General features: G+C 32.5%; 3 protein-coding genes across 4 annotated transcripts; all 3 read left to right on the plus strand.

The window, feature by feature from the left end:
• The first annotated feature begins 2,533 nt into the window (after positions 1–2,533).
• LOC108480814 (transcription activator GLK1) lies at positions 2,534–5,097 on the plus strand. Its single transcript, XM_017783924.2, has 6 exons — positions 2,534–3,238; positions 3,344–3,484; positions 3,619–3,963; positions 4,051–4,113; positions 4,240–4,359; positions 4,672–5,097. The coding sequence occupies exons 1-6, from the start codon at positions 2,783–2,785 to the stop codon at positions 4,819–4,821; spliced, it is 1,275 nt and encodes a 424-aa protein (XP_017639413.1). The 5' UTR covers positions 2,534–2,782; the 3' UTR covers positions 4,822–5,097.
• Positions 5,098–11,993: 6,896 nt separating this feature from the next.
• On the plus strand, positions 11,994–18,812 carry LOC108483192 (26S proteasome non-ATPase regulatory subunit 2 homolog A). The gene is made up of 25 exons (XM_017786458.2): positions 11,994–12,266; positions 12,348–12,448; positions 12,535–12,655; positions 12,941–13,000; positions 13,132–13,199; positions 13,502–13,544; positions 13,660–13,725; positions 13,842–13,880; positions 13,967–14,049; positions 14,255–14,369; positions 14,489–14,563; positions 14,683–14,841; positions 15,073–15,180; positions 15,256–15,360; positions 15,469–15,609; positions 15,693–15,797; positions 15,888–16,109; positions 16,920–17,033; positions 17,110–17,325; positions 17,431–17,490; positions 17,576–17,689; positions 17,775–17,860; positions 17,949–18,057; positions 18,157–18,335; positions 18,410–18,812. The coding sequence occupies exons 1-25, from the start codon at positions 12,165–12,167 to the stop codon at positions 18,483–18,485; spliced, it is 2,667 nt and encodes an 888-aa protein (XP_017641947.1). The 5' UTR covers positions 11,994–12,164; the 3' UTR covers positions 18,486–18,812.
• Positions 18,813–19,818: 1,006 nt separating this feature from the next.
• On the plus strand, positions 19,819–23,548 carry LOC108481296 (uncharacterized). 2 transcript variants are annotated; one of them, XM_053031813.1, is made up of 8 exons: positions 19,819–20,105; positions 20,223–20,429; positions 20,972–21,023; positions 21,134–21,462; positions 21,550–21,769; positions 21,847–21,915; positions 21,998–22,130; positions 22,517–23,548. In XM_053031813.1, the coding sequence occupies exons 4-8, from the start codon at positions 21,267–21,269 to the stop codon at positions 23,135–23,137; spliced, it is 1,239 nt and encodes a 412-aa protein (XP_052887773.1). In that variant the 5' UTR covers positions 19,819–20,105; positions 20,223–20,429; positions 20,972–21,023; positions 21,134–21,266; the 3' UTR covers positions 23,138–23,548. The 2 variants fall into 2 exon arrangements, with proteins under 2 accessions (XP_052887773.1, XP_052887774.1); XM_053031814.1 differs by having other exon boundaries at positions 20,231–20,429.
• The last annotated feature ends 2,983 nt before the right edge of the window (positions 23,549–26,531 follow it).

Here is a 26,531-nt window from a genome sequence, read left to right on the forward strand (position 1 = left end):
CAAAACTTTTAATTTTATCAAATTATATCACTCAACTTCTATTATTAATAATTTTATTTTTATATAAACATAATCTAAAAAAATCAATACGAGTAGGGTGGTTTGAGCTTGAGTTTAGTTTTTTTTTTTTTAAATTTGGGTCAGGCTTGAGTAGAATTTTAGGCCATTTTCGGGCCATACCGAACTTAAAGTTTTACATCAGCCCAGCCCTAACCCTACCCTGCCTAGCCCATGATCAGGTCTACATGTCTTTAATAAGACACATTCACGTTGAAATTATTTAACAAAACCAGTCCAAGCGATCTAATTTGTTAATAATAAAAGTTTATTGTGATTTACACGAAAGTTGATGTTAAGTTCATTGACTTAGAATGTAAATTATCCAAAACTAAAGTCCGTACTCAATAACTTAAATTATTCAATTTTAAATCATAAATTAAGGTTTGTTGTTAGACTCGAAATTCATGTTCAATCATTGTTACCCTTATCCTTTAATTCGTAATATATTTAAAAATATTAAAAAATAATATTTCATTTCACATTATTATATATATACACATCTAGTGGCTGAAATTAAATGTAAAAGTAGTTATTATCAATTTTTCTTTGATATTTCTGAAGCTAAAGATATGTAAGTGTACTTTCCTTGTTGTTTACTCTCAAAGAGACAAAAAGTGAAAAGTGACCAACCAGCTCTTGATATTTTTTACAAGAAATTAAAAGTGGCATTAATTTATTTTTTTCTTGTAAGATAAATTATTTTATGAACAATTCTCGTCACATTGTTTATGATCATTTTTTAATTATTTAATGATATTTTAACAATTTTTTTTATGCCATTAACACATAATTTTAGGAATTTTTTGACACATGAGTTTGTGGTTTACAGTTCGGGTTAAGGGTTTAAGTTTGATGTTTGAGATTTGAGGTTTAAGGTTTAGGGTTCGGGGTAAAAAAAATTTACCAAAATTATGTGTTAATGTCATGAAAAAATTACTGAAATAATATTAAATAATTAGAAAAGACCATAAATGATGTGATTTTAATAATTTTGTTAAAATTTGGTTCATTACAACGTTATTTTTAGTTACATTGTTATTGAACGAGTAAATTTTTTTTATTTCAAATATCAAACCAATAAATTCAATAAAAGAAAATTAATATTTTAATAATTAGATCCGAATTTTGAAATATGAAAAATAGATAAACTAGATCCTTAAAATTAAAAGTATAAGGACTAATTTCTAAATTTTAAAAAGTATATAGGAATTCATAGAATATTTAAACTTATTTTCATTTGAAATTAAATTTTAGCATAAAAATAATAAAACATTGATTGAGACAAGTTTTTGTGAATACACTGTTTAACTTAATTGCTTGATTGATTGATGACTATTTATTGAATGAATTAAAAAGTTTTAAGATAATTACATAATCATCCAACTTTTTCTTTTTTTATGCAATAATTATGGGAATCCTCGTACATGTGCTTTCACCAAATTGAGAAATTGGTGGACATAAATTGATTAAGGATCCTCATTAATATATTTTTCAAAAGGATACCTAGAATGTTGTATTTAGATTATGGAATTAAAATCACATGAGTGAATCGATGTTAAAATATCTTATGTGGATTGGGATTAGGGTTTGAGAAAAAAAAAAAAAAAGAAGAGAAATTAAAAATCGATTAGAATGGGTGTTTGGATCGTTTTCGGAATATCTAATTTCTGTTCTATATTCATACTATTAATAAAACTCCTAATTGAATTGGTGTCACGATGGGTATCAGTTCATTTAGGAAATGATTAATATACTTTTTATTAAATTAATACTATTGTTATTTTGATGACATTTTTGTCTTTTATTATTTTATATAATTTTTAAATAAAATAACTAAAATTAACATATATAGGGATTGAATTCGTGTTTAATGAACTTATAAACGGATTCTTTACAATTTCACCAATAATAATTCTCGAGTAAACTTAAAATTTTAACTTTTAACATAAAATATTTTTCATCATTATATTTGTGTATCTATATTGTTAATAAAATATTTTCATCTGTTATTATTTATCGGTTCCAAATCATATTTTTCATTGTTTATTGTATATTATATTTTTAAATACAAATTTATATTTTAAATATATGATTCTCAAACGTATACGCGTGTGATAGAGTTTCTAGTATATATAAATTGCTTGAATGATTACTTTATGTTCGTTTTACAATCCATATTCAGGTGTCGGGACTACCCCTCCAAACAATGTCGACTTCAGAGTTCGAATATGAAACTTAATTTAAAATTATGGTTCTAAAATTTAATGTGTGCTTGGCACACTCCTATAGTAGGGTATGATGACCCATCAAACCCCATTTGAAGAGTAATCCACTTTTACCCCTTCATTATTATTATTTTTAATAATGTAATTTTAATAGCAATATAGATATAGTAATTTTTAATTATTATTTATAACATAAATTAGTCTTTAAAAATATTTTTAAAAAAATTGGAAGCTTTCAAGCCAAAACTCTGAATAAGAACAAAAACATATGTAAAAACAAACAAATTGCAAGAGGTCTCAACTCTCAACCCAAGTTGTGGTGCATATCCCATTTTCCACACTCCATTTCCCCAGATTTTCACGGTACACAAACGGCCATAATCCCCACCAACTCATTATATATATAATTTCTGGGTTCAACCGTTTCTTGTTGTTTGTAGTTTTGGTTTTAATCTTTGAAGGAAGCAAAAAAGAAGGGAAAAAAAAAGTTTGAATTAATGCTAGCTGTGTCACCTTTGAGGAACAACACAAGCACAGATGATGACGAAGGAGAGATGGAGAGTACTTTCACAATCAGCTCCGACGAGTTCCCGGATTTCGCTGACGGGAACTTACTTGAAAGTATCGATTTCGACGATCTTTTTCTCAGCATCGGTGTTGATGGCGACGTGTTACCTGATTTGGAGATGGACCCCGAAATTTTGGCTGAATTGCCCCCCGCCGGCGAGGAATCGGAGATGAATGCGTCGGGAGAAAAAATCGAGGAAAGTGATAATCAGAGGAAAGATGAAGAAGAAAATAAGGTTTCGACGAGCAAAGGCGATGAGGAAACCGTCAGTAAAAGTGAGGAGACTAAAGCAGTTAAAACAGGCTCTAAAGATGGTGATAAGGGAAGAAAATCGTCAATAAAAGGAAAGAGTAACAACAACAATCAAGGCACTCGAAAAGTGAAGGTAACTGATACTCGGATTTTAGGGTTTCATTTAGTTCAAAATCCGTCACTAAAAAGAATTAGGCTTCTTTGTTGCTAATTTTCTCTTATTTTGAATTGTTTGAAGGTGGATTGGACGCCGGAGCTTCACCGAAGATTTGTACAAGCGGTGGAGCAGCTCGGGGTGGATAAGGCGGTGCCGTCGAGAATTTTAGAGCTTATGGGAATTGATTGTCTCACTCGCCATAACATCGCCAGCCATCTTCAAGTAAATATAATTATAACCATTAATTCTTCAAAAAAATATTTTTTTCGGCTGTTCATCGATTAAAATTTTAAGAATTTCATTAAATTTGTTGATAAATATATATATTTTTGTTATAATTATGTTTTGTGGTGCAGAAATATAGATCTCATAGGAAGCATTTACTAGCTCGTGAAGCGGAGGCGGCAAGTTGGATACACAGACGGCAAATATACGGCGGCGCTACGCCGGTTGGTGGAGGAGGGAAGCGAGATATGAACCATTGGCTTCCACCCACAATGGGTTTCCCGCCATCGGCTTCACCCATGCACCACCAGAACCACCATTTTAGGCCATTGCATGTATGGGGTCATCCCACTATGGATCAGTCTATAATGCACTTATGGCCAAAACACTTAGCACCCCCTCCGCCACCACCACGGCCAGCTTGGGGACCTCCACCACCGGCAGACCCTAGCTTTTGGCACCATCAGCACCACCGTGTATGCTCTTGTCACCCTTTTCTTTAGTAGAAATCTAAAAGAATATTAGCTGCTAAAAGTGTTTTTTTTTTTTTTTTGGTTTATTAGGTACCAAATGGACAAACCCCGGGAACACCGTGCTTTCCACCGCCATTGACGGCGGCACCAACGGTAAACCGTTCACTCATTACTGTTTTGGAGGCTTCTTATTTTGTATACATGTATGTATTTATATAATCAAATTAAAATGATTAGGTTATTAATTTAGTGGGATTTGGTGCTATAATTTACATGCAGAGATTTGGTGTAGTACCGGTGCCGGGCATTCCTCCTCACCATGCAATGTACAAAGCTGACACCGGCATCGTTGTCCCGGCCAGCCAATTACGTCGCCACCCTCTCGTCGACTTACATCCGGTTAGTAGCTTATACTTTGTTATCAATGAATTAGTTATAAAACACTGAAAAAAAAGTTAAATTCGAATCTTAAAAATCATATTATTAAAATGATAATTCTTAAACTTAAACGAGGATTTTAGTTATATTAGTTCAATAAACAAATAAAAGCAAAGTAATTTAAAAAAATTCTTGGATAAACATTAATTCACATACTTACGATATAAGATAAAAATTTTAAGCATTTTAACAAAATAACCCTCAATAATTATTATTGACGTTAAATCTATGATTTCATCCATAATATTTATATCTACGAATTATGTGACACAGTCGAAAGAGAGCATCGATGCCGCTATCGGGGACGTTTTATCGAAACCGTGGCTGCCGCTTCCTATCGGGCTGAAACCGCCATCAACGGATGGTGTTTTGGTGGAGCTACAACGTCAAGGAGTCCCAAAGATTCCACCTTCTTGTGCTTGAACCGCTTCCGGCCCACAGCGGCGAAAACTGTTAAATCCGACGACATATCTCGACGTTAAATTCATGTAGAAATCAAATCCTTCAAAAGGTTTTTTTTTTTTTTTCCGGCTAGAGTTGCAGAGCAACTTGGTTGTTGTTTTTGTTCCAGTGCGAGGACAGGTTTATTAATTAAGGTTGCCTAATCGATCCACTGTCTTGTAATGAAAAACCAGTTTTTTTTGTAATGGTTTTAATGAATTGAGATAATTTATTTGGATTTATGTTTTGATAATGAAATTGTTGGGTCATTGTCAATAAAATAGTGACTTAACATTTCCCATTTCTCTTCTCAAAGGAAAAAAAACATTCCCATTACTAAATTAACATTGATGGAGGGATTTTTTTTTAATTTAGGAGTTAAATGGTTTTCTTTAAATAATTCGAGGGTTTAATAAAATTTAAAAAAATTGAGATTAATGAGAATTTTAAAAAATTAGAATAACTTAATTAAAATTTTGAAATAAAAATAAAATGTATAATGAAAATTTTAAAAATTTTAAAATTTTCAAAATTTTAGGAGTCATTACCATCCGCCCTGATTATTAAGTTTTGATTAATTTAAATAAATCAATTATAATAACTTTTAAATAAAATCTATTGATAAATGCTGGGTGAATGGTAAAATATATACATTGCAATTAAGTAACACTTAGTATATGATGAAAGTGATCATTTTATTTACATTCTCATTAATACGGTAATGTGATTCCCATGATAGAACAGGATAAAGTAACTTTCTCATGTAAATTAAAAAGCTAAAAAATTATATTAACACAAAATTAACCCCATTTTATATTAGTTTAGGATATTATTCTATTAATAAATGTAAAAATAAGGTATTGCCTCCATCCTCCTATATGATTTTCTCTATATATGAATTACTTATTATTTTTCAGAGAATATGGGTAGAATTGTTCCATTTAAGTTGTGTAAGAATTGTGAGTTAGACCGTCTTTGGTTTCACATTCCTATGATTTAATTATTTGTAGTATTGCTCAAAGTAATACCTAAAATCAACCATTTTTAACATTCTTTTTGTTAGTTTTAACTAAAACAGAACATGATTTCAAGTATTTTTTTAATTTATTCCAAAACAAGTTTTATATATACTTAATTTTATATATGCATCGTTATATTTAGAAAATATATGTAAAACAAATTTGAAACAATCTTACTTTCATTTAAAATTATAAATTAAAAATAAATTAAAAAGTATTAATTAAATTTTTAATCCAAATATTTGTCAAGGATAAATTTTATATACAAATTAAATAAATGAATATTTTATTTTATTTAATAAGGTTAAATTTGCAAATTATTATTACATTCGTAGGAAAATATATACTTAGTGAAACAAATGTTATAATGTAACTTTCCTAGGATTTTAATCAATACCTTCCAATGTATACAAAATGTTGTAAAGTAGCATTCTCGACAATCACATTTCATTGGAATCATAACATGAGAAAGCACTAAATACTACCTTAGTGTTGTTGGAATCGAACTGGATCACCTAGTCAGATTGTTTGATCGAAAATTGAATGATATACTAGTCCAAACAAAGGGATTGAATCGATCTCTAAGTGAACTACTCAAAACAGGCGAAAAACAAGAAAAGAGGATAAAAACAACGATTGAACAAGTTCATAATTTTTTTTATTCTTATGATTTTTAGTTGTTTATTTATCATTAAACCAACAATCGAACCGAGAATCGGTAACTTAACTAGTTCAACTAGTAGCCCAATTTTGGATACATTGATTTCGCTCATGAGGAGAGAAAATCGATTTTGATACTTGAAGATCATGACGACATTATTGATAAGAACGGTCACAAAACCTTGAAAATTTTTTATCTTTAAAATTATTTCTTTACAATTAAACTAATATCTGATCGAAATTTTATCTTAAATACATATTTTTCAAACTATATCTCCTTTTTTTAACTATTAATTATCTATTATTTGTATGTATTATAACTACATAGGTGTATATATACTTTTAAATTTATATATTAATAAACTCATTATCTATCGATCGAATGTTTATATATTTTAGGAATAATTTGTATTGTCGATTAAGCATTAGTTCGATTAGTATGTGTATTATTATTAATGCAGGAAGATATGAGTTTTAGTACGTTGAAACGCATTATCCTCCTATTTACGAATTGAAAAGAGCTATAGATAATTTTAAGCATTGTGTCAAAAAGAATAGATACGATCAAAAACATTATATATTAATTATGAAACATGAATTTTTTTGAAATTAAATATATTTTTTATTTATATATATTATTGGATGCACAAGATTCTGAATTAAATAGAGACAAAAGTTCATTTTTTTGAAGAAAAAAATAGAGACAAAAGTTAGTGACCGAGTAATCTGTGGTATATATTTAGTGGGACCAAGGACCACATTCAACGACACGTGTCACTCTGATGAAATAGGGTGGACGGACTACGCATGGTACTACTGTCGTTTTTGTCAACCATATCTATAAACTTTTTAAAGTTTTTTACATTTGCAAATTCTCTAAATTACAATTACAATCTAATCAATATAAAATAAATTACAATTACAATCTAATCAATATAAAATAGAGTGAGTAAGGGTGAAGTTATAAAAATTTTCCTTCGATCGGAATCAAGTTATATAATTTTACGAGTAAAAGTATAATTTTATCATTTGAAGAGTTAAAATATAATTGTTTTTATATATTAATTTAAAATTTTATAACTTGTAAAGGGCCAAAATTAAAATTTTCATTTTAGGGGGTCGGGCAGGGGCGTAGCCAGGGGGGTTGGCATGGGCCCCGACCCCTCCTAAAATGGAAAACTTCATTTTAGGCCCTTGAAATTTTTTAAAAATTTTAAATTAGTAAAGGTAAAATTACACTTTGGCCCCCTAAAATTATAAAAATTTAATTTAATCCTTTACAAATTATAAAAATATAAACTATAAAAAATTAAAATTTCATCCGGCCCCCCTAAAAAAATTTTCTGGCTTCGCCCCTAGGGTCGGGCTTTTGCTAGCACCTTAGACGCTGCGTTTGAGAGTGGACGGAGAATCGAATAGAACCAAACAAAATCTATTTATGGCAAACGCACGTATAAAGATTGGAGACTTGAGTGTTCAATGAAGCACATATAATTTTTTTTTTCTTTTTTTTTGAATTTCAAGTTAATCAAATTGTGTTTTTCGAGGTTTTTTAATAAACTCAATTAAATAATTCGATTTTTTAAGTTCAAATCAAGTTAAATTTTATAGCTCGAATAATAGATTGGTGTAAATACTCGTTAGGTCTTTGACAGTTTCAAAAATATGCAACTTGGTCCCTCTAAAGAAATTACAAAAGAACTCAAAATATTTATACTTTTTCCAAAATTTTTAAAATATGTAAAAATGCCAATATATATTTAAAAAATCTAAAATGAAATAATTTAAGCCTTAAACAAATAAATTATCAAATCAAGTTTATCATACTAATTATTTTGATTTTTTCCTCGTATTTTACCAAATATTTACCCCTAACTATTATTATTAGGAAAGCTTTACATAAATATTACTTCTAACCCGAACATGATTATTCTCCAAACGAGAAACGAATAGAAGCATCTATAATTATACCGAAAAATAAAATTATAGTAGGAGATGGGTCTAGCATACACATGTGGAGAGTGGGGGCATGAAAGGAAGCTAAAAGCCTGAAACTGAAATATGAAAACGAAGGGAGACAGCGAGATAACCACAAAAGGAGCAAAGGACCCAATTGATACATGGAAGTTACCTAAATTCCAAACATTTGAGGTTTCATCAAAGTTGACAATGCAGACCCTGATCCTTTTGAATGAACCTTTACTCTTTTCATTCAAGTTGCAACTTCTGGATAGAAATGATTTTTTTTTAATATCTTATACTAATTTTTAATTTTAATTTAAGGGATCATCTTTCATTTTAGTTTTGGAATTTTAAAAGTTCTTTTTTTAATTTAGTCTGTAAATTTGGATTCTATTAAAATGTGATGATGTGGTCACATGAGTTTGTGCTACATTATCACTTGGTTTAAAAAAAAAATAGATATGATGATAAGTTTAGTCTCTAACATTTATGTATTTTATCAATTTGACTTTTATTCTTTATTTGAGCTAAATTTTACCCTCAACGTATTAAAAAGAGTCGAATTTAACTATCAATTTTTCAAAAAAGAGTTGATTTGTTGTTTTTTTAATGAAAATAGTGACTAAAATGTTGAATTTTTAAACATGATAACTCACATGGCAATCAACGAGTGTTTCATGTTATGTTTTGAATTTTTAAGAATGTCTTCTTTTTTTTTTCTAAAATTTTGAATTTTTTAATATTTTTTTAATTATTTATTGAAGTGACATATAAGACAAATAGTGTCATGCCAACATGAAGTACTGGTGAAACTACCACTCGGGTTGTCATGCCAATATCGTTAAAAATTTAATGTTTTAGTCGGCATTTCCGCTAATAAAAAAAGTAATTTGATTCTTTTTTAAAGGTTAATTGCCAAATTTAGCTAAAAAGGAATAAGTGCTAAATTGACAAAAAAAAATTGAACATTGAGGGTTAAAATTATTATTATGCCAAAAAACTGTAATTTTCTTTTGATTTTTTTTTTTGAAGAGTCTTTTGAGTTTATTTAGATTTAACATAATCTTTTTAAAAAATTTCAACAATGATGAGGCACTCTGACAGAATGTTACACCATCACACCTAATGAAATTTGAGTTTAGTGATCAAATTGGAAAATAAATTGTGATGTTCTGAAGCTAATATGGACCCTGAAAAGTTAAAGGAACAAGTTGAGAAAAGTTGCTAAGTTTAGGTACTAAATGTACTTTATCACATTGATTTAAATCTACTTACTTCTAAGGTCACACGGGTTGCATGTGAGTTTACACGTTTAACATTTAATAAATTTTTAAATATTTTATTTTTTATTATTTCAATAATTAGCGTATATCTTAGAGTTCTATTCAATTAATAATTATATTTTAAAATTAGCATAACGTTTTTTAACTAATAATTGTAAATTAAATGATAATATTTTTAAATATGTAATAATTATCACAACCTCTATTTTACTTTAACTTTTTTATTTTAAAATGCAATTTGAGTAATATGATGAAAAATAAACGATATTCTCGTCAATTCAAAAGTTTTCTCAAACTCGTGCATATTTATATATTTTATAGGGTAATTATTTGATACATCGTTGTTGGAGTTTTTAGACTCAGTTAAGAGTAAAATAAGTGTCACACTTATTTTTATATATATATTTTTATACTATGTCCTATAATACATTAATTTAATATTATTGGATCTAACAATAATTGTTCGTATAGATTATAGTAAATTTAAGATGATGTTTGGTGTGCATAATTCGATTAAAATCGAATTAGCGGACTAAATTGAATTAATATAATTAATTAGTTGGCTATTGAAATTAGTTCAATCATAAATCAGTTAATTTATTTTTGAATTTTAATTATTGGTTAATTTAATTCAAAATAATTAATTAATAAAAATAATAATACTAAATATATATTATATATAAAAGGCCAATAAAATGGACCCCATAAGCAAATGGTAATATGGGTACCACATGAGAGAAAAAAATTAAAGTTAATGTAAAATAAAGTTTATATATAATTTTGAAATTTAATTTTTAAAGAAAAATTTAAAAAGTTTTATTACGCTTAATCGAAGCTTATTTATCTTCAATAACGAGATGTTATTAATCGGATTTATATTCAATGTCGATTTGAAGTTTTTTTTTAGTATTATTTATATCTGTTTTATTGTCTATATTTGCGGCTCGTGGCTATCCTTTTCAACAGTGCCATATTTAAGGTTTGAACCTTAGTTTTAAAGTGTAAGGTGTTTTACGATTGCATCTAACACTTATAGGTAATGCTGATTTGAAGTTGATCCAATTCGATTGACATTAAAAAAAGTTAATTGCAGAATTGGCCTTAAACTATATCACTTTTTTCACTTAAGTACTTAAAGTATTTTTTGGATGATATCTAAACTATGAATTTGGTCTCATTTTACCCCCTGAAGTATACTAGTCAATAAGAACGTGACACATTGTGCATTTTTATTGAACATCATACATTTTTTGAGTAAAACAAGATAAAATTGACAGTTTAAGTATTACTTTTGACCACAAAAAAAAAAGTTCCTAAGTGAGAAAAACAACATAATTTAATTACGGGTTTTTATAGTTAATCTTTAAAAAAGGTGTGTGAAAAATATTAAAAAAATAAGCGTAAATTAAATCCAAGGTCACTAAATTATTAGTAAGTTTATGTTTTGGTTACTCAACTTTAAAAAGTTATAAAAATGGTTACTGAGTTATTCGAAAGTTTTCATTTAAGCCACTGAACTATTGGAAAGTTTTTTTTTTTTTTTAAGTCATTGGCCAGTTGATCTCTCTCTTAAAAGTTCAACTAGTGTGCTTCAAGCAACGATTTAACGATTGATATTGTAGATCAGCACCCATCAACAAGTAAAAGAACATGCCTTAAATCCAAGTCGATTTGATGGTCAGTGCTAGAGATTGAAGAAGAAAGTTGTTTAGATTTTGATTAATAGATTTGCGACATTCAAAGTTATTTCATAAAAAAATTGAACTATATAGAAGAGAAGAGGAAGAAGAACTTTCGATTAGTGCAGGTAATGCGAACAAAAAATGCCATATAACAACAATTTCAACAGCTTAGTGACTTAAATAAAAAATTACTAATAGTAGTTTAGTGACCTGGTGTAACTTACCAAAAAAGATAATTAGGGCCTTAGGGCCCCTTTGGATGAGTGGTGCATTTATTTGTGATTAGTGTAAAAATAATAATGACTGTAAAATTAAATACTATAACAATACTATAACGTGGGATAAAAAGAGCTAAACGTATCGCATTGGAGGTAAATGCCCATCCAAATGGGGACTTAGTAAAACAATAACCGGACCTTTTAAAAAAATTGCAATTATCTTATCGAGCCCGGCTTGTTTCAATCATATATTTTAAATGGGCTTTAGAATAATAAAACCCATTTAAACTATTAAATCTGGTTCGGCCCGGTCCAAGTGCATTCCGCTCTCCCATCTTCGAAAGGGGCCAGTTTAGAAAAAAAAGATACCCTGATTGCTTGGAGAGAAATTCATTGTAAAATATATTAGTGCTTAAAAGAGTTCCACTTCTCTTTTGTTCTTGTTCTCCTCCAAAAAGAAATCCCTAAAACCCAATAACTCGAAAAGCAACCCTAATTACGATGTCGGATCAAAAAAACGACGCCGGAACTTCTCAGGCAAATGCTCCGGCGAAGGATCCAAAGAAGAAAGAGGACCAAAAGAAGAAAGATGATGAGGATCTGGTGAGTGGCTGTTCGGGATTTAGCTTTTTCGGTTAACTGTATCCATGTTTTTTTAACACTTGGCTTTTTTTTTTTATGCAGTCGGAGGAGGATTTGGCTTTGAAACAACAGTTGGAGTTATATGTAGAGAGAGTTCAGGATTCCGATCCTGGGTTACAGAAAGTAGCTCTTGAGAGCATGAGGTGATTGAATCAAATTAGGGGTTTTTCGTCACTGTTAGTTAAAGGTTATTTAAAAAAATTATGATTTGATTTGATATGCTATGTAGGCATGAAATCCGGACTTCAACAAGCTCTATGACTTCTGTTCCGAAGCCATTGAAGTTTCTCCGTCCTCATTATGGAACCCTAAAAGCTTTTTACGAGACAATGCCAGAATCCGATTTGAAGGTATTAGGAATTTTGCTTTGATTATCTTCTATTACATCTTTTATTAGGGTAATGTTTATTGGGCTAAGCAATTCACTGAAGGATGATTTAGATGAAGGCATTAATATTTTATATAGGAACTTTGTTTATAATTTTTATTTCAGGGGTGCTGCGAATTGTTCCTTATATAAATATCTCAATTAACCACACTTTTGAAAATCAAGAATTTCTATTTTTTGCTTTCTTAGATATTTCCTTTTTTTCCCATATACTCTGCATCACTAATTTACCTTCACTTGTTTGCAGAAATACTTGGCCGATATCCTGTCCGTGTTGGCACTGACCATGTCTGCAGAGGGAGAGCGGGTAGCTTTCAAGTTTTTTATTTTTGGGAACACTATAATTGTGGAATTACACATTTTTGTATTGATTTTTCTTTCCCCGCTTGTTTTGAGCTCTATCTTTGTTTATCATTTTTTCGTTTGACAATCCTACAGGAGAGTTTGAAGTACAGATTGTTGGGTTCGGAAGGTGATATTGGTTCGTGGGGTCATGAGTATGTGAGGTGAGCATTGTCCGACTTGATAACATGCTAGTTTACTCTACATTTTGTGAAAATTTTGTATTAGCGGTTCTTCATCAGCTATATCTGGTCAAACTTTTGAGTGGTTTTAGATTATGATAATGTTTTTGTGTTTATTTGTTGTTATATTGGTTTCAAGTTCCACTTTGTGTTGGTGCTCCGACTTAGGATTTGTAACCAGAAGATCACCTATGCGAATTCTTTCATTTTATGCATCATCTTTTCGTGTTCGTGATGGCATATAACTGGAATAATTTTGTTCTCACTTCATTATTTGTTCTCAGGAACTTGGCTGGAGAAATTGCACAAGAGTATGGGAAGCGACAGGTTAGAAGTCTAAAGAGACATTTCGTAGTTTCTATGAGTTATGTAATGTAGGGTTATCTTTAATGGTGAAACATTAATCTGGATGTTATTTTTTTTTTAATTTTTGCTAATGCAGAGCGAAGAGGCTGCAATTGAAGATCTAATGGAGCTTGTGCAACAGATTGTTTCATTTCACATGAAGGTATAGCTTTCTCCTTGTCATATGTAATGGGCAATTGATTTTTTTTTGCAGAACAAATTGTTTTCGGAAATTTCTTTGGCTTCATGTTTCTAACACCTCTGTACTTTTTGATACAGCACAATGCTGAACCTGAAGCTGTTGATCTCTTGATGGAGGTACCAGGCAACATTTTTTTAATCTTTTCAGGTTTCTTATCTGTGTTCCCTTCTCTTGTTACTGAGCTCGAAACACCTAACTGCAGGTTGAGGATCTTGACCTTTTAGTTGAGCATGTTGACAAGACAAATTTCAAGAGAACTTGTCTATACCTCACCAGTGCTGCTAGGTAGGAGTTTAAAAGCTTTGGACTACTTGCCAATATACGTACAGTGTTTCTATTGTTCTTCTGATAGTATTCTCGATCAATCATGTGTTGAACTTGTTAAGTCTAAAAAAAATTACAATTTGATCTTTTGATGTTCGTTCCAATGACAAATAACGTCGAGCTTGCTCTTACTGTGATGACATTTCATGCTGCAATATTTTTTCAGATACCTTCCTGGACCAGATGACATGTTAGTTTTGGATATTGCATACACAATATATCTCAAGTTCGAGGAATTCGCGAGTGCACTTCAAATTGCACTTTCCCTTGACAACATGCAGGTTCGTTTTCTATTATGTTTTTCTCCTTTCTTGCCATGCAGCATTGTTTCGCAAATCTTTTTCAGGATTTCAGTTTTAAATTGATTTTTGTATTAACAATTTAGTATGTGCTCTTTCAGCATGTGAGACAGGTGTTTACGTCTTGTGATAATCAGCTAAAGAAGATGCAATTTTGCTACATTCTTGCTCGACATGTAAGTACACAGCTTGCTTTATTTTGCTTTGTTGTGCTGAAAGCATCTGTAACTGTTTGTTGCTAAGTATGTCATTAGTTTATATTTTCTTCTGATTATGGACGTGTGACTATTTGCAGGGGATCACCTTTGAGCTTGATGATGAGATGGTTGCAGATGATGAAGAAAGAGAGACTTTACAGGATATCATCAACAATACTAAATTAAGTGAAAGTTATCTCAGTCTTGCTCGTGATATCGAGGTCATGGAGCCTAAATCTCCGGAAGATATCTATAAGGTTTGGACTTTTAAACTTGCTAAACATTTTAAGGTAGTAGATAAGACCTGGTGCTGTACCTTTAGTGGCTGGCTGCCCCCCTCCTCTTAAAAGATTATTTTTCTTTTGCCGGTTTTGATAGGGTGTGAAGTGCTTAAATTATCTCAGTTATTAAAGTGTGCATCTTATTGCATTGACCATGTTGGATAATTTGCTCCATGGATTGACAACTTACATGCTTGGATTTGTTAGGCTCACTTGCTTGATGGCCGTGCTAGTGCTGGTGCAAGTGTTGATTCAGCTAGACAGAATTTGGCTGCTACGTTCGTCAATGCATTTGTTAATGCTGGTTTTGGCCAGGTATAGTTTACAAGCTTAAAGATAATGAGATCATGGTAGCTTAATTTTTAATATCAATTGATGTGTGCCTGGCAGGATAAGTTAATGACGGCGCCAGCAGACTCTTCAATTGGTGGTTCATCTGGAAATTGGCTTTTCAAAAACAAAGAACATGGGAAGACCAGTGCCGCAGCAAGTCTGGTACGCTTACCCTACTATTTTTTGCCCCAATATGTGTATGCATAGGTTGGTAATCAAGTTCATATTTGGAATCTAGCTTAAGTATATGATTTGGCTTCCCCATAACAGGGTATGATTCTATTGTGGGATGTCGACTCTGGGCTTGCTCAGATCGACAAGTATTTCCATAGCAACGATAACCATGTGATTGCTGGAGCATTATTAGGAGTTGGGATTGTCAATTGTGGTGTTAAGAATGATTGCGACCCTGTGAGTTCCCTTTCTCCTCATCATCGCTTGGTTCATTCAGTGTATAATGCTCACTATATTACTGTCTTATTTTCTTTTTTCAGGCACTGGCTCTATTGAGTGATTATATTAGTAAAGAGGATTCTTCAGTCCGTATTGGTGCAATTATGGGTTTGGGAATTGCATATGCTGGTGCCCAGAATGAGCAGGTATAAATCTTGCGCTTTATCTCCTGTTAATGAACCTCCTAGTGCATGGCATTGGCAGCTATAATGAATGTTTACCAATTTAATTTACAGATCCGTAGCAGCTTGACTCTGATACTTAATGATGCAAAGGCTCCCCTTGATGTGATAGCATTTACTGCAATTTCGTTGGGTTTGATATACGTGGGTTCCTGCAATGAGGAGGTTGCACAGGCTATTATATTTGCTTTAATGGACCGAAGTGAGTCAGAGTTGGGGGAGCCCCTCACTCGTCTTCTGCCACTTGCTCTTGGTCTTTTATACCTTGGGAAGCAGGTAAATGACTTTTTCGGGCTTCTGGTATATCTAGTGAACTAGTATGGTTCACCCATGCTCCGTGTTGGGTTGATTATTTGTTTGTATCAAATTATAAAGTAAAAATTTGAAGAATAAATATACTCTAAGCAAGGTTTTTAGAACCAAAATGGTGGTCGAACTGGTCAGACCAATGTTTCATATGGTTCGATTAAATAAATCATTAAAAAACATAAAAATAAAAATATTCTAAAAAATAAAAGACTGGCTCAATCGGCTTTTTAGCCTAATTCTACTGACCTGTATTGGTTCGCGGGTCAACTGGTTTGATGCCTCTCTCGGGACTGGTACCCCAGCTGTTTGATTGGTTTAAACAACCACGACTTTAAGTCTCTACACTTCATACATTTGGAATTTAATCCTCTTACTTTTATTTTGAAGAATTTAATCTCTCGATTTTATGGATTTAAAAATCTGCTTTCGAATTATATGTAACCACATAACATTTTAATTGAAGAGCTAAGGATATTAACCATTTGAGCTAATTCATAAAATTATAAAAATATAGAGATAATTTATGTTAGAAATTAAAGTATGAGGATTAAAACTCAAATTTAAATGTATTAGGACCAAAATTGGAAATTAACCATTTCTCATAAAATGAAAAAAAGAAAAGAAAAGGAGCTGGTGTGTGTGAATTACATATATAGGTGTATGAATTACGTATGCTTTAGTCCTAGGTTGCATGTGTTTTAATTTTCAGCTTGAGAAAATTAGTCTGCTCATTATAATTTTGCAACATTTCATCCCAACTTGTTCTGCAAACTACAGGAAAGAGTGGAGGCGACTGCAGAGGTCTCAAAGACGTTCAATGAAAAAATAAGAAAATATTGTGATATGACACTACTTTCTTGTGCGTACGCTGGAACCGGGAATGTTCTGAAGGTAATCTCGTGATTCATCAATATGCTGTGCAAATTTGATTTGGCATGAATATTAGCTAAACCCTTTTTATATACAGGTCCAAAACCTTCTTGGTCATTGTGCTCAGCATCTTGAGAAGGGTGAAACCCACCAAGGTCCAGCTGTGCTTGGTATCGCCATGGTAGCAATGGCTGAGGAATTGGGTCTTGATATGTCAATTCGTTCACTAGAGCATCTTTTGCAGTATGGTGAGCAGAATATCCGTCGTGCGGTTCCTTTGGCTCTTGGTCTTCTTTGTATATCAAACCCAAAGGTAAGCTAATCTCATTAAATGTTGCTGAACAGCCTAGTTTGGCCTTTTTTGAGTCACCAGTTTTTCATCACAGCAAACGAGCTTGATCGATGTGATATTATGCAGGTTAATGTTATGGACACATTAAGCAGGCTTAGTCATGATTCAGATTCAGAAGTTGCAATGGTAAGATGATTAGAATTACACTGGTTTTTTTCCGCTCTGTCTCTCCCATCAGCTTGCACTCAAAGTGTTTGTATGGATGCTGCAGGCTGCAGTTATCTCCTTGGGTTTAATAGGTGCTGGAACCAATAATGCTCGCATTGCTGGCATGCTTCGCAATCTTTCAAGTTATTACTACAAGGATGCTAGCCTTCTCTTTTGTGTATGTTTTCTGTACTCGTCTTTATAATTTGATCCATGATACTGTGTGCTTTGTGAGACAAACTAAGGCTCGGTTCCTTGTCCAGGTGCGAATTGCTCAAGGTTTAGTTCATTTGGGGAAGGGTCTATTGACTCTTAATCCATATCATTCTGACCGCTTTTTGCTATCACCGTAAGTGGCTCTTCCAAAAACACATAATCGTATACTCTGCTTCATCTTGGTTAACTGGATGAAATTTTCTTTCTTTTGTTGATTCCAGGACTGCACTTGCTGGTTTGGTTACAATGTTGCACGCATGCCTCGATATGAAAGCTATGGTACTGGGAAAATACCATTATGTCCTCTACTTCATTGTTCTGGCAATGCAGGTCAGTAAACAGTTACAGTCGTACTAGTTATTCTCCCAGTGCATGTGTTTTTCAATGCTGTTCTTGTTCTCGTATAATATTGTTTTCTATTGTCTACAGCCAAGGATGTTGATGACTGTCGACGAAAACCTCAAACCTCTATCGGTCCCAGTCCGTGTAGGTCAAGCTGTTGATGTTGTCGGGCAGGCTGGTCGACCCAAGACTATCACTGGCTTCCAGACCCATTCCACTCCGGTTCTTCTTGCTGCCGGTGATAGAGCAGAACTGGCTACCGAAAAGTAAGTTAAAACCTCTCCTGTGTGAATTGTCTGATTTAACCCTGATTTTCACTAACAATATCTCGTTTTTACAGGTATATTCCCCTTTCACCCATCCTGGAGGGGCATGTTATTTTGAAAGAAAACCCAGACTACAGAGAGGATAGTTAAGTTAAAAAGCAAGAACTCGGCCGCTACTTCCATGGTTGGTGATTGTAATGTGACACTGTTTTCAAACAAATTTTCGAACTTTATTATTATTTTTTTCATGATAAAGTTTTTTAAGTCAAAACGACTAGATATGAAAATGTTAGTTAAACCAGGCAAGCTTTCTTTACGGCAATATTCCCTTTTACATTTCTTTTGCTGCGCATTTTGATGTTTTGACCGACTCCATTAGTTTAGCATTCAAATATGGGGTTAAAAATTTGCTTATTATAAGTTTTGAATTTTTTGTATATTTATTTTTAAAATTTTAAAATTCAATTCTTGTTAAAATTTTATTAATATTGTTGGTTTGACAATGAGGTTCTGATGAGTTTGATAGTAATCAAAGAATTGAATAATGTTCACAATAAGTAGAGAGGTATTCAAATTCTAATTGTATTAAAAATTATCCAACTTTAATCAAACCAAAATTTCATTGAAGATGCCTTTGAAATAAACTGGAAAGTGAATAAAAATTTACACATTTTTAATATGCATAAAGTTAGCCTTTTTAATTAGCTAATTATTCATTTTGCCATTAAAGGTTGTTACTCTAATTATTACTTTTGGCATTAAATGTATACATTGATGAATGGGATAAAATCATTACATGTAATGGACTGTTCAATTTTTGAAGCTGAGTTTTGAGATATTGTTGATTCATATGAATAGTATAGAAGTGGTTAAATCCAATGAAGATAGACAGTTGGTGATTGTGAATTTGGCCTTGGTTAGAAGAATCAAACAAATATTAAAATATGAAAAATTATGATTTTTTAAGTATGTTCTCACGAAGGATAATCAAGCTGCTAATGGGTTCGCCAAAGTTGACTTTTGATAGTAAGAAAAGTGTTCTGATTTATTAGGAGGTTCTTAGGGAGATTTTATAATACTTATGTTCAGTAAAGCAAATGATTTTTTAATTTATTTCCAGTAGTTTGATATAAATACTTTGAATTTGTTATATTCACCAAAAAAAAGTATAAATACATTTGTGTTTATTGTAACTTGGATTTGATATTTAAGAAAATAGTAGACAATAAAATTTAGGGATTATTATTATTTAAATATATTAGATCTGAGCTGTTCGTATAGAAGTATATACTCGTTTATATATTAATTAATGCGTTTTAAATAAGTTGATAGGACTTAATTGATATGATATTAAAATTTTGTTGATTCAATTAGAACATTTTAAACTTTTAAGAATCAATTTTGAATATGAGTTATTAATCAAGGATGTCCAAAGAATTTAACACATTATTGGAGTTGATTTTTGGGCCTGCCGCCCATTTACTCAGTCATGCTCATTAGATTCAATGCGACCCGATCCGTTTCTCAACTTCTCAAGCTCCGAAACAGGGTTTTAGAACTTTATGAATCCAAAATTAAAGGTCTAAAACCCTGAGAATTTTTTTTGTGATTTTTGGCGTCTTTTGGCGCCACCGCCATCGCAAGATCAGTTTTCCGATTAACCTCTGTTCGGAAAGATGCGGCTTGCCTCGCCCTCAAGCTAAAGCCAAAGCCGCTTCTTCCCCGCTTGGTCTCTCTTCCAGGATTCGTCTCTCAAAATCGCATTTTCAGGTCGCTCGTTCGTCTGCTCTAAAGGAAAAACACCTTACCTTCAATTTAAATTGTGACAATAAATTCAAATTTCCTTTTTAATTTATAGAAACCTTTTTTTTTTTTTTGGTGTTGAAGGTGTCCAGTTGAATCTAGCTTCTGTGTTGAATCGATGCAATGATGATGTGTGACTAATGTTGAGAGGGAACGGACCAAGTTTACCGCACACAATTCACCATAATAAGAGTGTATGCAGATAACAGGAAAAAATCAGTGAACTGTTGAAGAACCAAGTTGAATTTCCTTAGCTTCCAAGACAGAGAGATCCTTGAAAGTACTAAAACTGTAAGTCAATTCTTTCTGATTGCCTTTGTAGTTCATAAACAACAATGGGTGAAAAATCTATTACCAAATTTATCCTTATGCTTAAATGCTGCAAAAATGCATTGCTGATTGCTGAATAAATATGAAAATGGTCGATTGCATGTGAAATGATGCTGACAGAAGCCTGCTTGAAAGTTCTTTTTGTTTAAAATTAAAAGGGTAAACTAATCAGGTTTGTTGTTATTTTCGCCGCTTAAAATTTATTTTTGTTAATTTTGTCATCCAAAAAAAAAAATTGAACAAATTAATTACTCCACTATTAAATAGTAGCGGAGGACTAATGGTGCATTTTTATGAAAAAAATTTAGGATGACCAAAATGGAAATGAACCTTATTTGTTAGGCTCCTTTTGGCAACCAAGAAAACATTTTCCGGAAAATATTTTCCTGATTTTACGTTGTTTGGTAACCTGAAAACATTTTACCTACGGAAAACATTTTCAGGAACACGGGTAAAATTGCTTGCTTTTTATGTAAAATGTCTTACAGATTTTTTTCCTGTAGGACATTTTCCAAACTCAGTGCGCCGTTCATCGTCCTTCTTCTTCTCATCCAGGTAACTTTTCTCCTTCTTCTTCTTCTATTCTCGCTTGTGTTCTGTTTCGACTAATGTTGTGTTTCACATGGTATTATTTTTGTGGTCCGGGATTGGGGCAAAAAACGCAGCGTTTCAGGGAATAAAAGAAATCCATAACAGAGGCAGTACTGCAGAAAAGTGTTTCATAAAAAAACCCTAGCAAAAGCTTCGATGCAGGCGTAAAACCCTTGTTCCCACCCCCTGTTTTCATTCGTAAAGAAAATGGAGGAACCAAAGATTGGGGATTGCGAAGAGTGCAAAAAGAAGGCGTCAAAATACAAGTGCCCAGGTTGCTGCCTCCGCACCTGCAGCCTCCCTTGCGTTAATGCTCACAAGCAACGCACTGGCTGCACTGGCAAACGCAACATCACTTCCTTTGTTCCCCTCTCTCGCTTCGACGATAATCTTCTCCTCTCCGGTTTCACTTCCACTTCCTTTTCCTATTTATTTACTTATTGTTTTTGTACGAGCCCATTCATCTTTACTGAACCTAAATTGCTTGTAGATTATAATCTGCTGGAGGAAACGAAGAGGATCGCTGAATCTGCTACAAGAATAAGGTCCAAACTATGTAACACTACCAATGGTGGACATCATCCTCGTTTTAAGCTACCACACCCTCTTCGAAACCTCCGCACTGCTGCTGCCTCTCGCAGAACTAAGCTCTTGTTTCTGCCTTCTGGAATGTCTAAGAGGGAAACTAATCAAACTCGATTTAACCACAGGTTGTTCCCTGTATGATACCTTTGTTAAGATTAATTCCCTAGCAAACGCTTAATTACAAGTTTTGCTCTGTCTATAGGAAGAAGTATATTTCATGGACCATTGAATGGCGGTTTCACTCTACAGATGTTGTTTTACTTGACCATGGGTGAGCTTTCCCCATCTTCTCTATATATTGTCTTTTATTAGATGATTGTTTAATAGATAACTGATGCTTTATTTTTTGACAGTATACATGAAGATACAAGCCTCTGTTCATTAATTGAAAACCATCTGCAACCTAGTCCCTGGAATCATCCTCTCAGGAAGTTCTGCGAGGAGCAGCTCGACTCCCTCAAGTTTTTTATCCGAAAATACCCTAAGGTGATTTAGGCCTCTGGGTTTCATTCTTTTTTATTCTTTTGAGTTATACACTCACCAACTTGCACATACTCATGCAGAGCATGTTGGTTGTTTGCTCGATTTTTCTATATTTCTGCAGTTTAGCATTTGGGGCATTTCCAAGTTTAAATTGGAGTTAAGCTTTGTGATCCTATAGATATGCGCAATTTACTGAAGTTTCTACCTCAGATTCTTGAAATCATGATATCTAGATCATGTTTAATGCAGACATCCTGGATTGAAGACAATTGGCTTGTCTATTTTGACCTTGGATTATAGATTATATGTATTGATGCTTGCCTTTTCACGTTCTTGTCTGCTGAAAATGTTCTGTCCATCCTATAGATGATTTTCTTGTGTTATTGTAGGGATCCAAATCGCCTTTCCGGGAGTTAGACATAAAGGCCCCATTACGGAAACTATTAGCTGATATGGTTGTTCTAGAGTATCCTGTGATTCATGTGTTTCTTCCTTCGAACACTGTGATTTTGAAGTTATCAGGAGAATCATCTCGCCACCACGGGCCAGAGGGAAAAGATTCTAGCGGTGCTGATAATGAAATACCAAAAGGTGTTACCTTCAAGGAGGAGGAAATAGAAGACAATGGTAGCTCTTTAGAACCTCAGGTCTTTGATCTTATGAAGCATGTGCTGTCAAGTCCAATGCATCAAATCCTTCTCAAAACAAGTCTGAGAAAGCATTCGGTGGTAACTCAGTTTTGTCTTTGTCGGCAGAGCCGGGCAGGAAACAGGGTACATTGCAGCCTCCAGGCTAAGGACTCTGGATTATTTGATGACATGGAGTTTGATTTTGATCAAGGCTTAATAGATGCGTATTCAGACCTGATTGCCGAAATTAATCCAGATGACTTTCTTGATTTAGAAGGTGAATTTGCTAAGCAACCAGAAACAGAAGATAGAACAGACCTTTCAAATTCGAGGGGAGTTTTCTTTGCTGAGGAATTGGAGGAGGGGGAGATCCTAGATTAATTTATTATGGTCAATCTTTCTGGGGAAGCAGCGAAACAATGGTTGGAAGAAGAATTTTCTAAGAGTTGTTGCTCACTACTGATCATAATCTCCGCGGACAATCTGCCCCAGCTTGCATATCTATAGAGCAAACCCTGCAACTCTGTGTCATACTGAAGTTGCTCAATTACCTGGTAGTGCACAAGATCAGGACAAATACATGGATATCTTGTAAATGCAATAGCTTATATGTAATTTCATTCCTGCTGAAAGGTATCTGTTTGAGAGGGGGGAGGTGAATGTGTTTTATTATTATTTTTTTGCTTGATATTAAAGAGGCCTTGGATTCATGTTATTCTTTTCGGTTAGTTGGGTGTACTCGCGATTGTTGAGGAAGTTAAATTGTATAACATGCTGGTTTTTGTCTACAAATTTGGCTGAATGACCAAATTGTTATAAGTACAGCTGAATTCCCCTTCTAACTGCAAGTCCTAGATGAAAAATTGGCTAATTACGGTTTGCAACATATTTGATTCACGGTTGGACTCAAATCACTCCGTTTCCCTCCATCTTTTAACTTAAATGCTAAGTGTAGAAATTTGGGAAGTTCCTAATAAACTTTTGTTATGAGAAGCAAAATGAAAGTCCCCCTTTTTCATATTTCCTATTGGGTGTAGTACTGTGCTGTTAAGTACCTCTAAAAAGTGCCACAAGACACGAGCAAAGCATCTCATAATTTCAAGTCTTATGTTTAAAAGCTTATAGAGTTGGTCGTCTGCACTACTGTGGTCTTCTGATCTGAGGCCTTCTATGCAAGTAAATCACCTTATCTAATGAATCATGATTCGTGTCTACTCGGCCCTTGCCAAGTCATGGCATTAGATGAAAATGTGATGTAGCTTGATTATAACACACAATAATTTGCTTCAACAAAATCCTCAGCAGGAGTTTAGAGATGTAATTTTGAGAATTATAAAAAAAATGCCGGTTCAATTGATCGAATACTTATTAATACACTTGTAAGCATTGGGTTCGAGTCTCAGGAGTATAGTTCCATTTAATGAGTGAGTGATTTGTTAGTACTATTTTTGATGCTCTATGAGGCTGATGATATGCACTGACTTTAGGCAAAGTTAGCTTTCCCTCACTTAATACTTTTCTTAATTGGAAAAAATATATAAAATCAATCCTTAAGAGGTTAAGAAAAAATGTGTGCGTTATTTTTAGCTCTCAATATCACTTTGCTTGATGTGAAAAAAGAAAAAAGGATGAATAGCCTTGGAAGGTAATTATCACTGCATTATCAACATAAATCTTGAAAAGATGACATTGTTATTCATTAGTTAAAAATTAAACTTGCAAAATGCAGCTTTAGTATTAGCTTTAAGATACCAAACACCAGAACAAGAACAACAACAAATAAGCATTGATCTAATTTTGGCCATTAATGATCAAGGCTCACTTAACATTCCTAAACTCAATCAAACAAAAGATAATAAATTCTTAAACATATAAATTTTTATTAAAACAACTTTTCAGGAAAATATTTTCAGGAAATCTGCCAAACAACAGAAAATATTTTACACAGATTCATCCAAACACCAGAAAAGTAAATCATTTTCCAGAAATTATTTTTCAAGAAATTATTTTCCAGAAATCATTTTCCGGAAAACATTTTACCTGCAAACAAACAGAGCCGAGTGATTGATAATAGTTTACCTTAGTTTTAGAGTGACTAGACTTGTTCATGAATTGAGTCGGGTTTAAATATAATATTAACAAACTTTATGTTTGTTAAAGGTCGACTTGGCCCGAAATACGGGCCTAAATTTTTACCTGAATTTGTCCATATTTGTAAAAGGCTAACCCAAGCTTTTTTTTAATTTTAAAAAATTATATGTATATTATTTTAATTTAATATATTTTTATTTATTAAAATTTTTATATGGTCATCTCAACATTTTTCTAATGTTTACATTAGATTAGTATTATATATTTAGTATAGATTTATTTTTGTGTTATAAATTATATAATACATAAAAATAATATAAGATAAAATATTACAAATTTAAAAATGGACCAAGCCGAACTTAATATTTTAAATGGGTCTAAATTTTTTGTCCATGCTCATATTTGGAGTTTAATATTTTGGTCCAAACCCTACCAAACTTTGAGCAGGTCTTGGCGGGTAGCATGATTCAGAAATAGGTCTAAGAGTGGCTAACGTGGAAATGCACAATTAGTTTTCCATTATCATTTAATAGTAGAGTAATCAATTTGATCAATTTTTATTTTGGGGTGACCAAATCAACAAAAAAAAAAAGGTGATTGAAATAAGAACGACCCATATTTAAAGTAACTAACGAGACAATTTATTTAATTATAAAGTCAGAATTTACCTTGGATTATATTGGTTTAAGGTGTAATATTCTTTGTTCAAGTTTAGTTTAGCCCGGTCTGAACAGTCCACATGACTCGCGGATAGATTTATTCACAACAAATTGAATAAATTTTAAGGCAATTAGACTTGGTATATACATCTATTCTCACTTGGCATTGACACTCTTGTCAGTGTAAGAGGAATTGGGTTCGAGTGCATTCAAGTACATTATCCTCTTATTGAAGAGTTGGGGAGGAGTTATAAGCAGTTCTAGGCATTGTATCAAAAAAATAAAGATTAAGAATCGTGGTGCTACACTCACATGAAATGAAATAAATAAAAATAAATAAAATTTTACTTAGTGAATAAATAATTAGTATGTGATGTGGTGCCATGCAGATCTATAAATACAACTATACCATTCATTGCATTGAATAGCACCAATACATTTGATGGTGTAGGGGGAGACCATACCTAGCTAGTAAGCTGATATGAAATAGTAACTTGGGTGAGCGAAAAAAGTGTCAGTATGGGTGTTTGGGTCCCATGAACCACATTCGAATGTCACCAATATTGAATGAAAACAATGCAAAATTGTGAGCCAACAAAACAAAAAAGGTGAGGGTAGGTGGGGGACCCAAGGCAGAGTCCTTGCCCACAGCTAAGGGTCATTTTAGCATGGGCGATTAGGCTGTTCCCTTACCCACCCACCCACCCCCCACACCACACCATTCTTGTGAGCTTAGACCAACCACTCGATAGATGAATATATAAAAATGTGGGATACGCTAGTTATTTAGACTGTAAAGAGTTTAGGGTTAATGTAAAACTTCGTAATTAAATCTATTTTGATATTTATATATTTTTGACCGGATTAATTTAATTCTTGATATTTTTGAAAGCAAATAATTAACAATAGTTAATTATGATGTTAATGTTTTCATCAATTGTATATAATTTGATTGGTATAATAGTAAATTTAATTTTTAAAGTGTACGATTCGATTAATTCGGTTTCGGTTTAATAAATTTAGCC

The sequence above is a fragment of the Gossypium arboreum genome, chromosome 1 (genome assembly GCF_025698485.1).
Source record: "Gossypium arboreum isolate Shixiya-1 chromosome 1, ASM2569848v2, whole genome shotgun sequence".
NCBI classification, from domain to species: Eukaryota; Viridiplantae; Streptophyta; class Magnoliopsida; order Malvales; family Malvaceae; genus Gossypium; species Gossypium arboreum.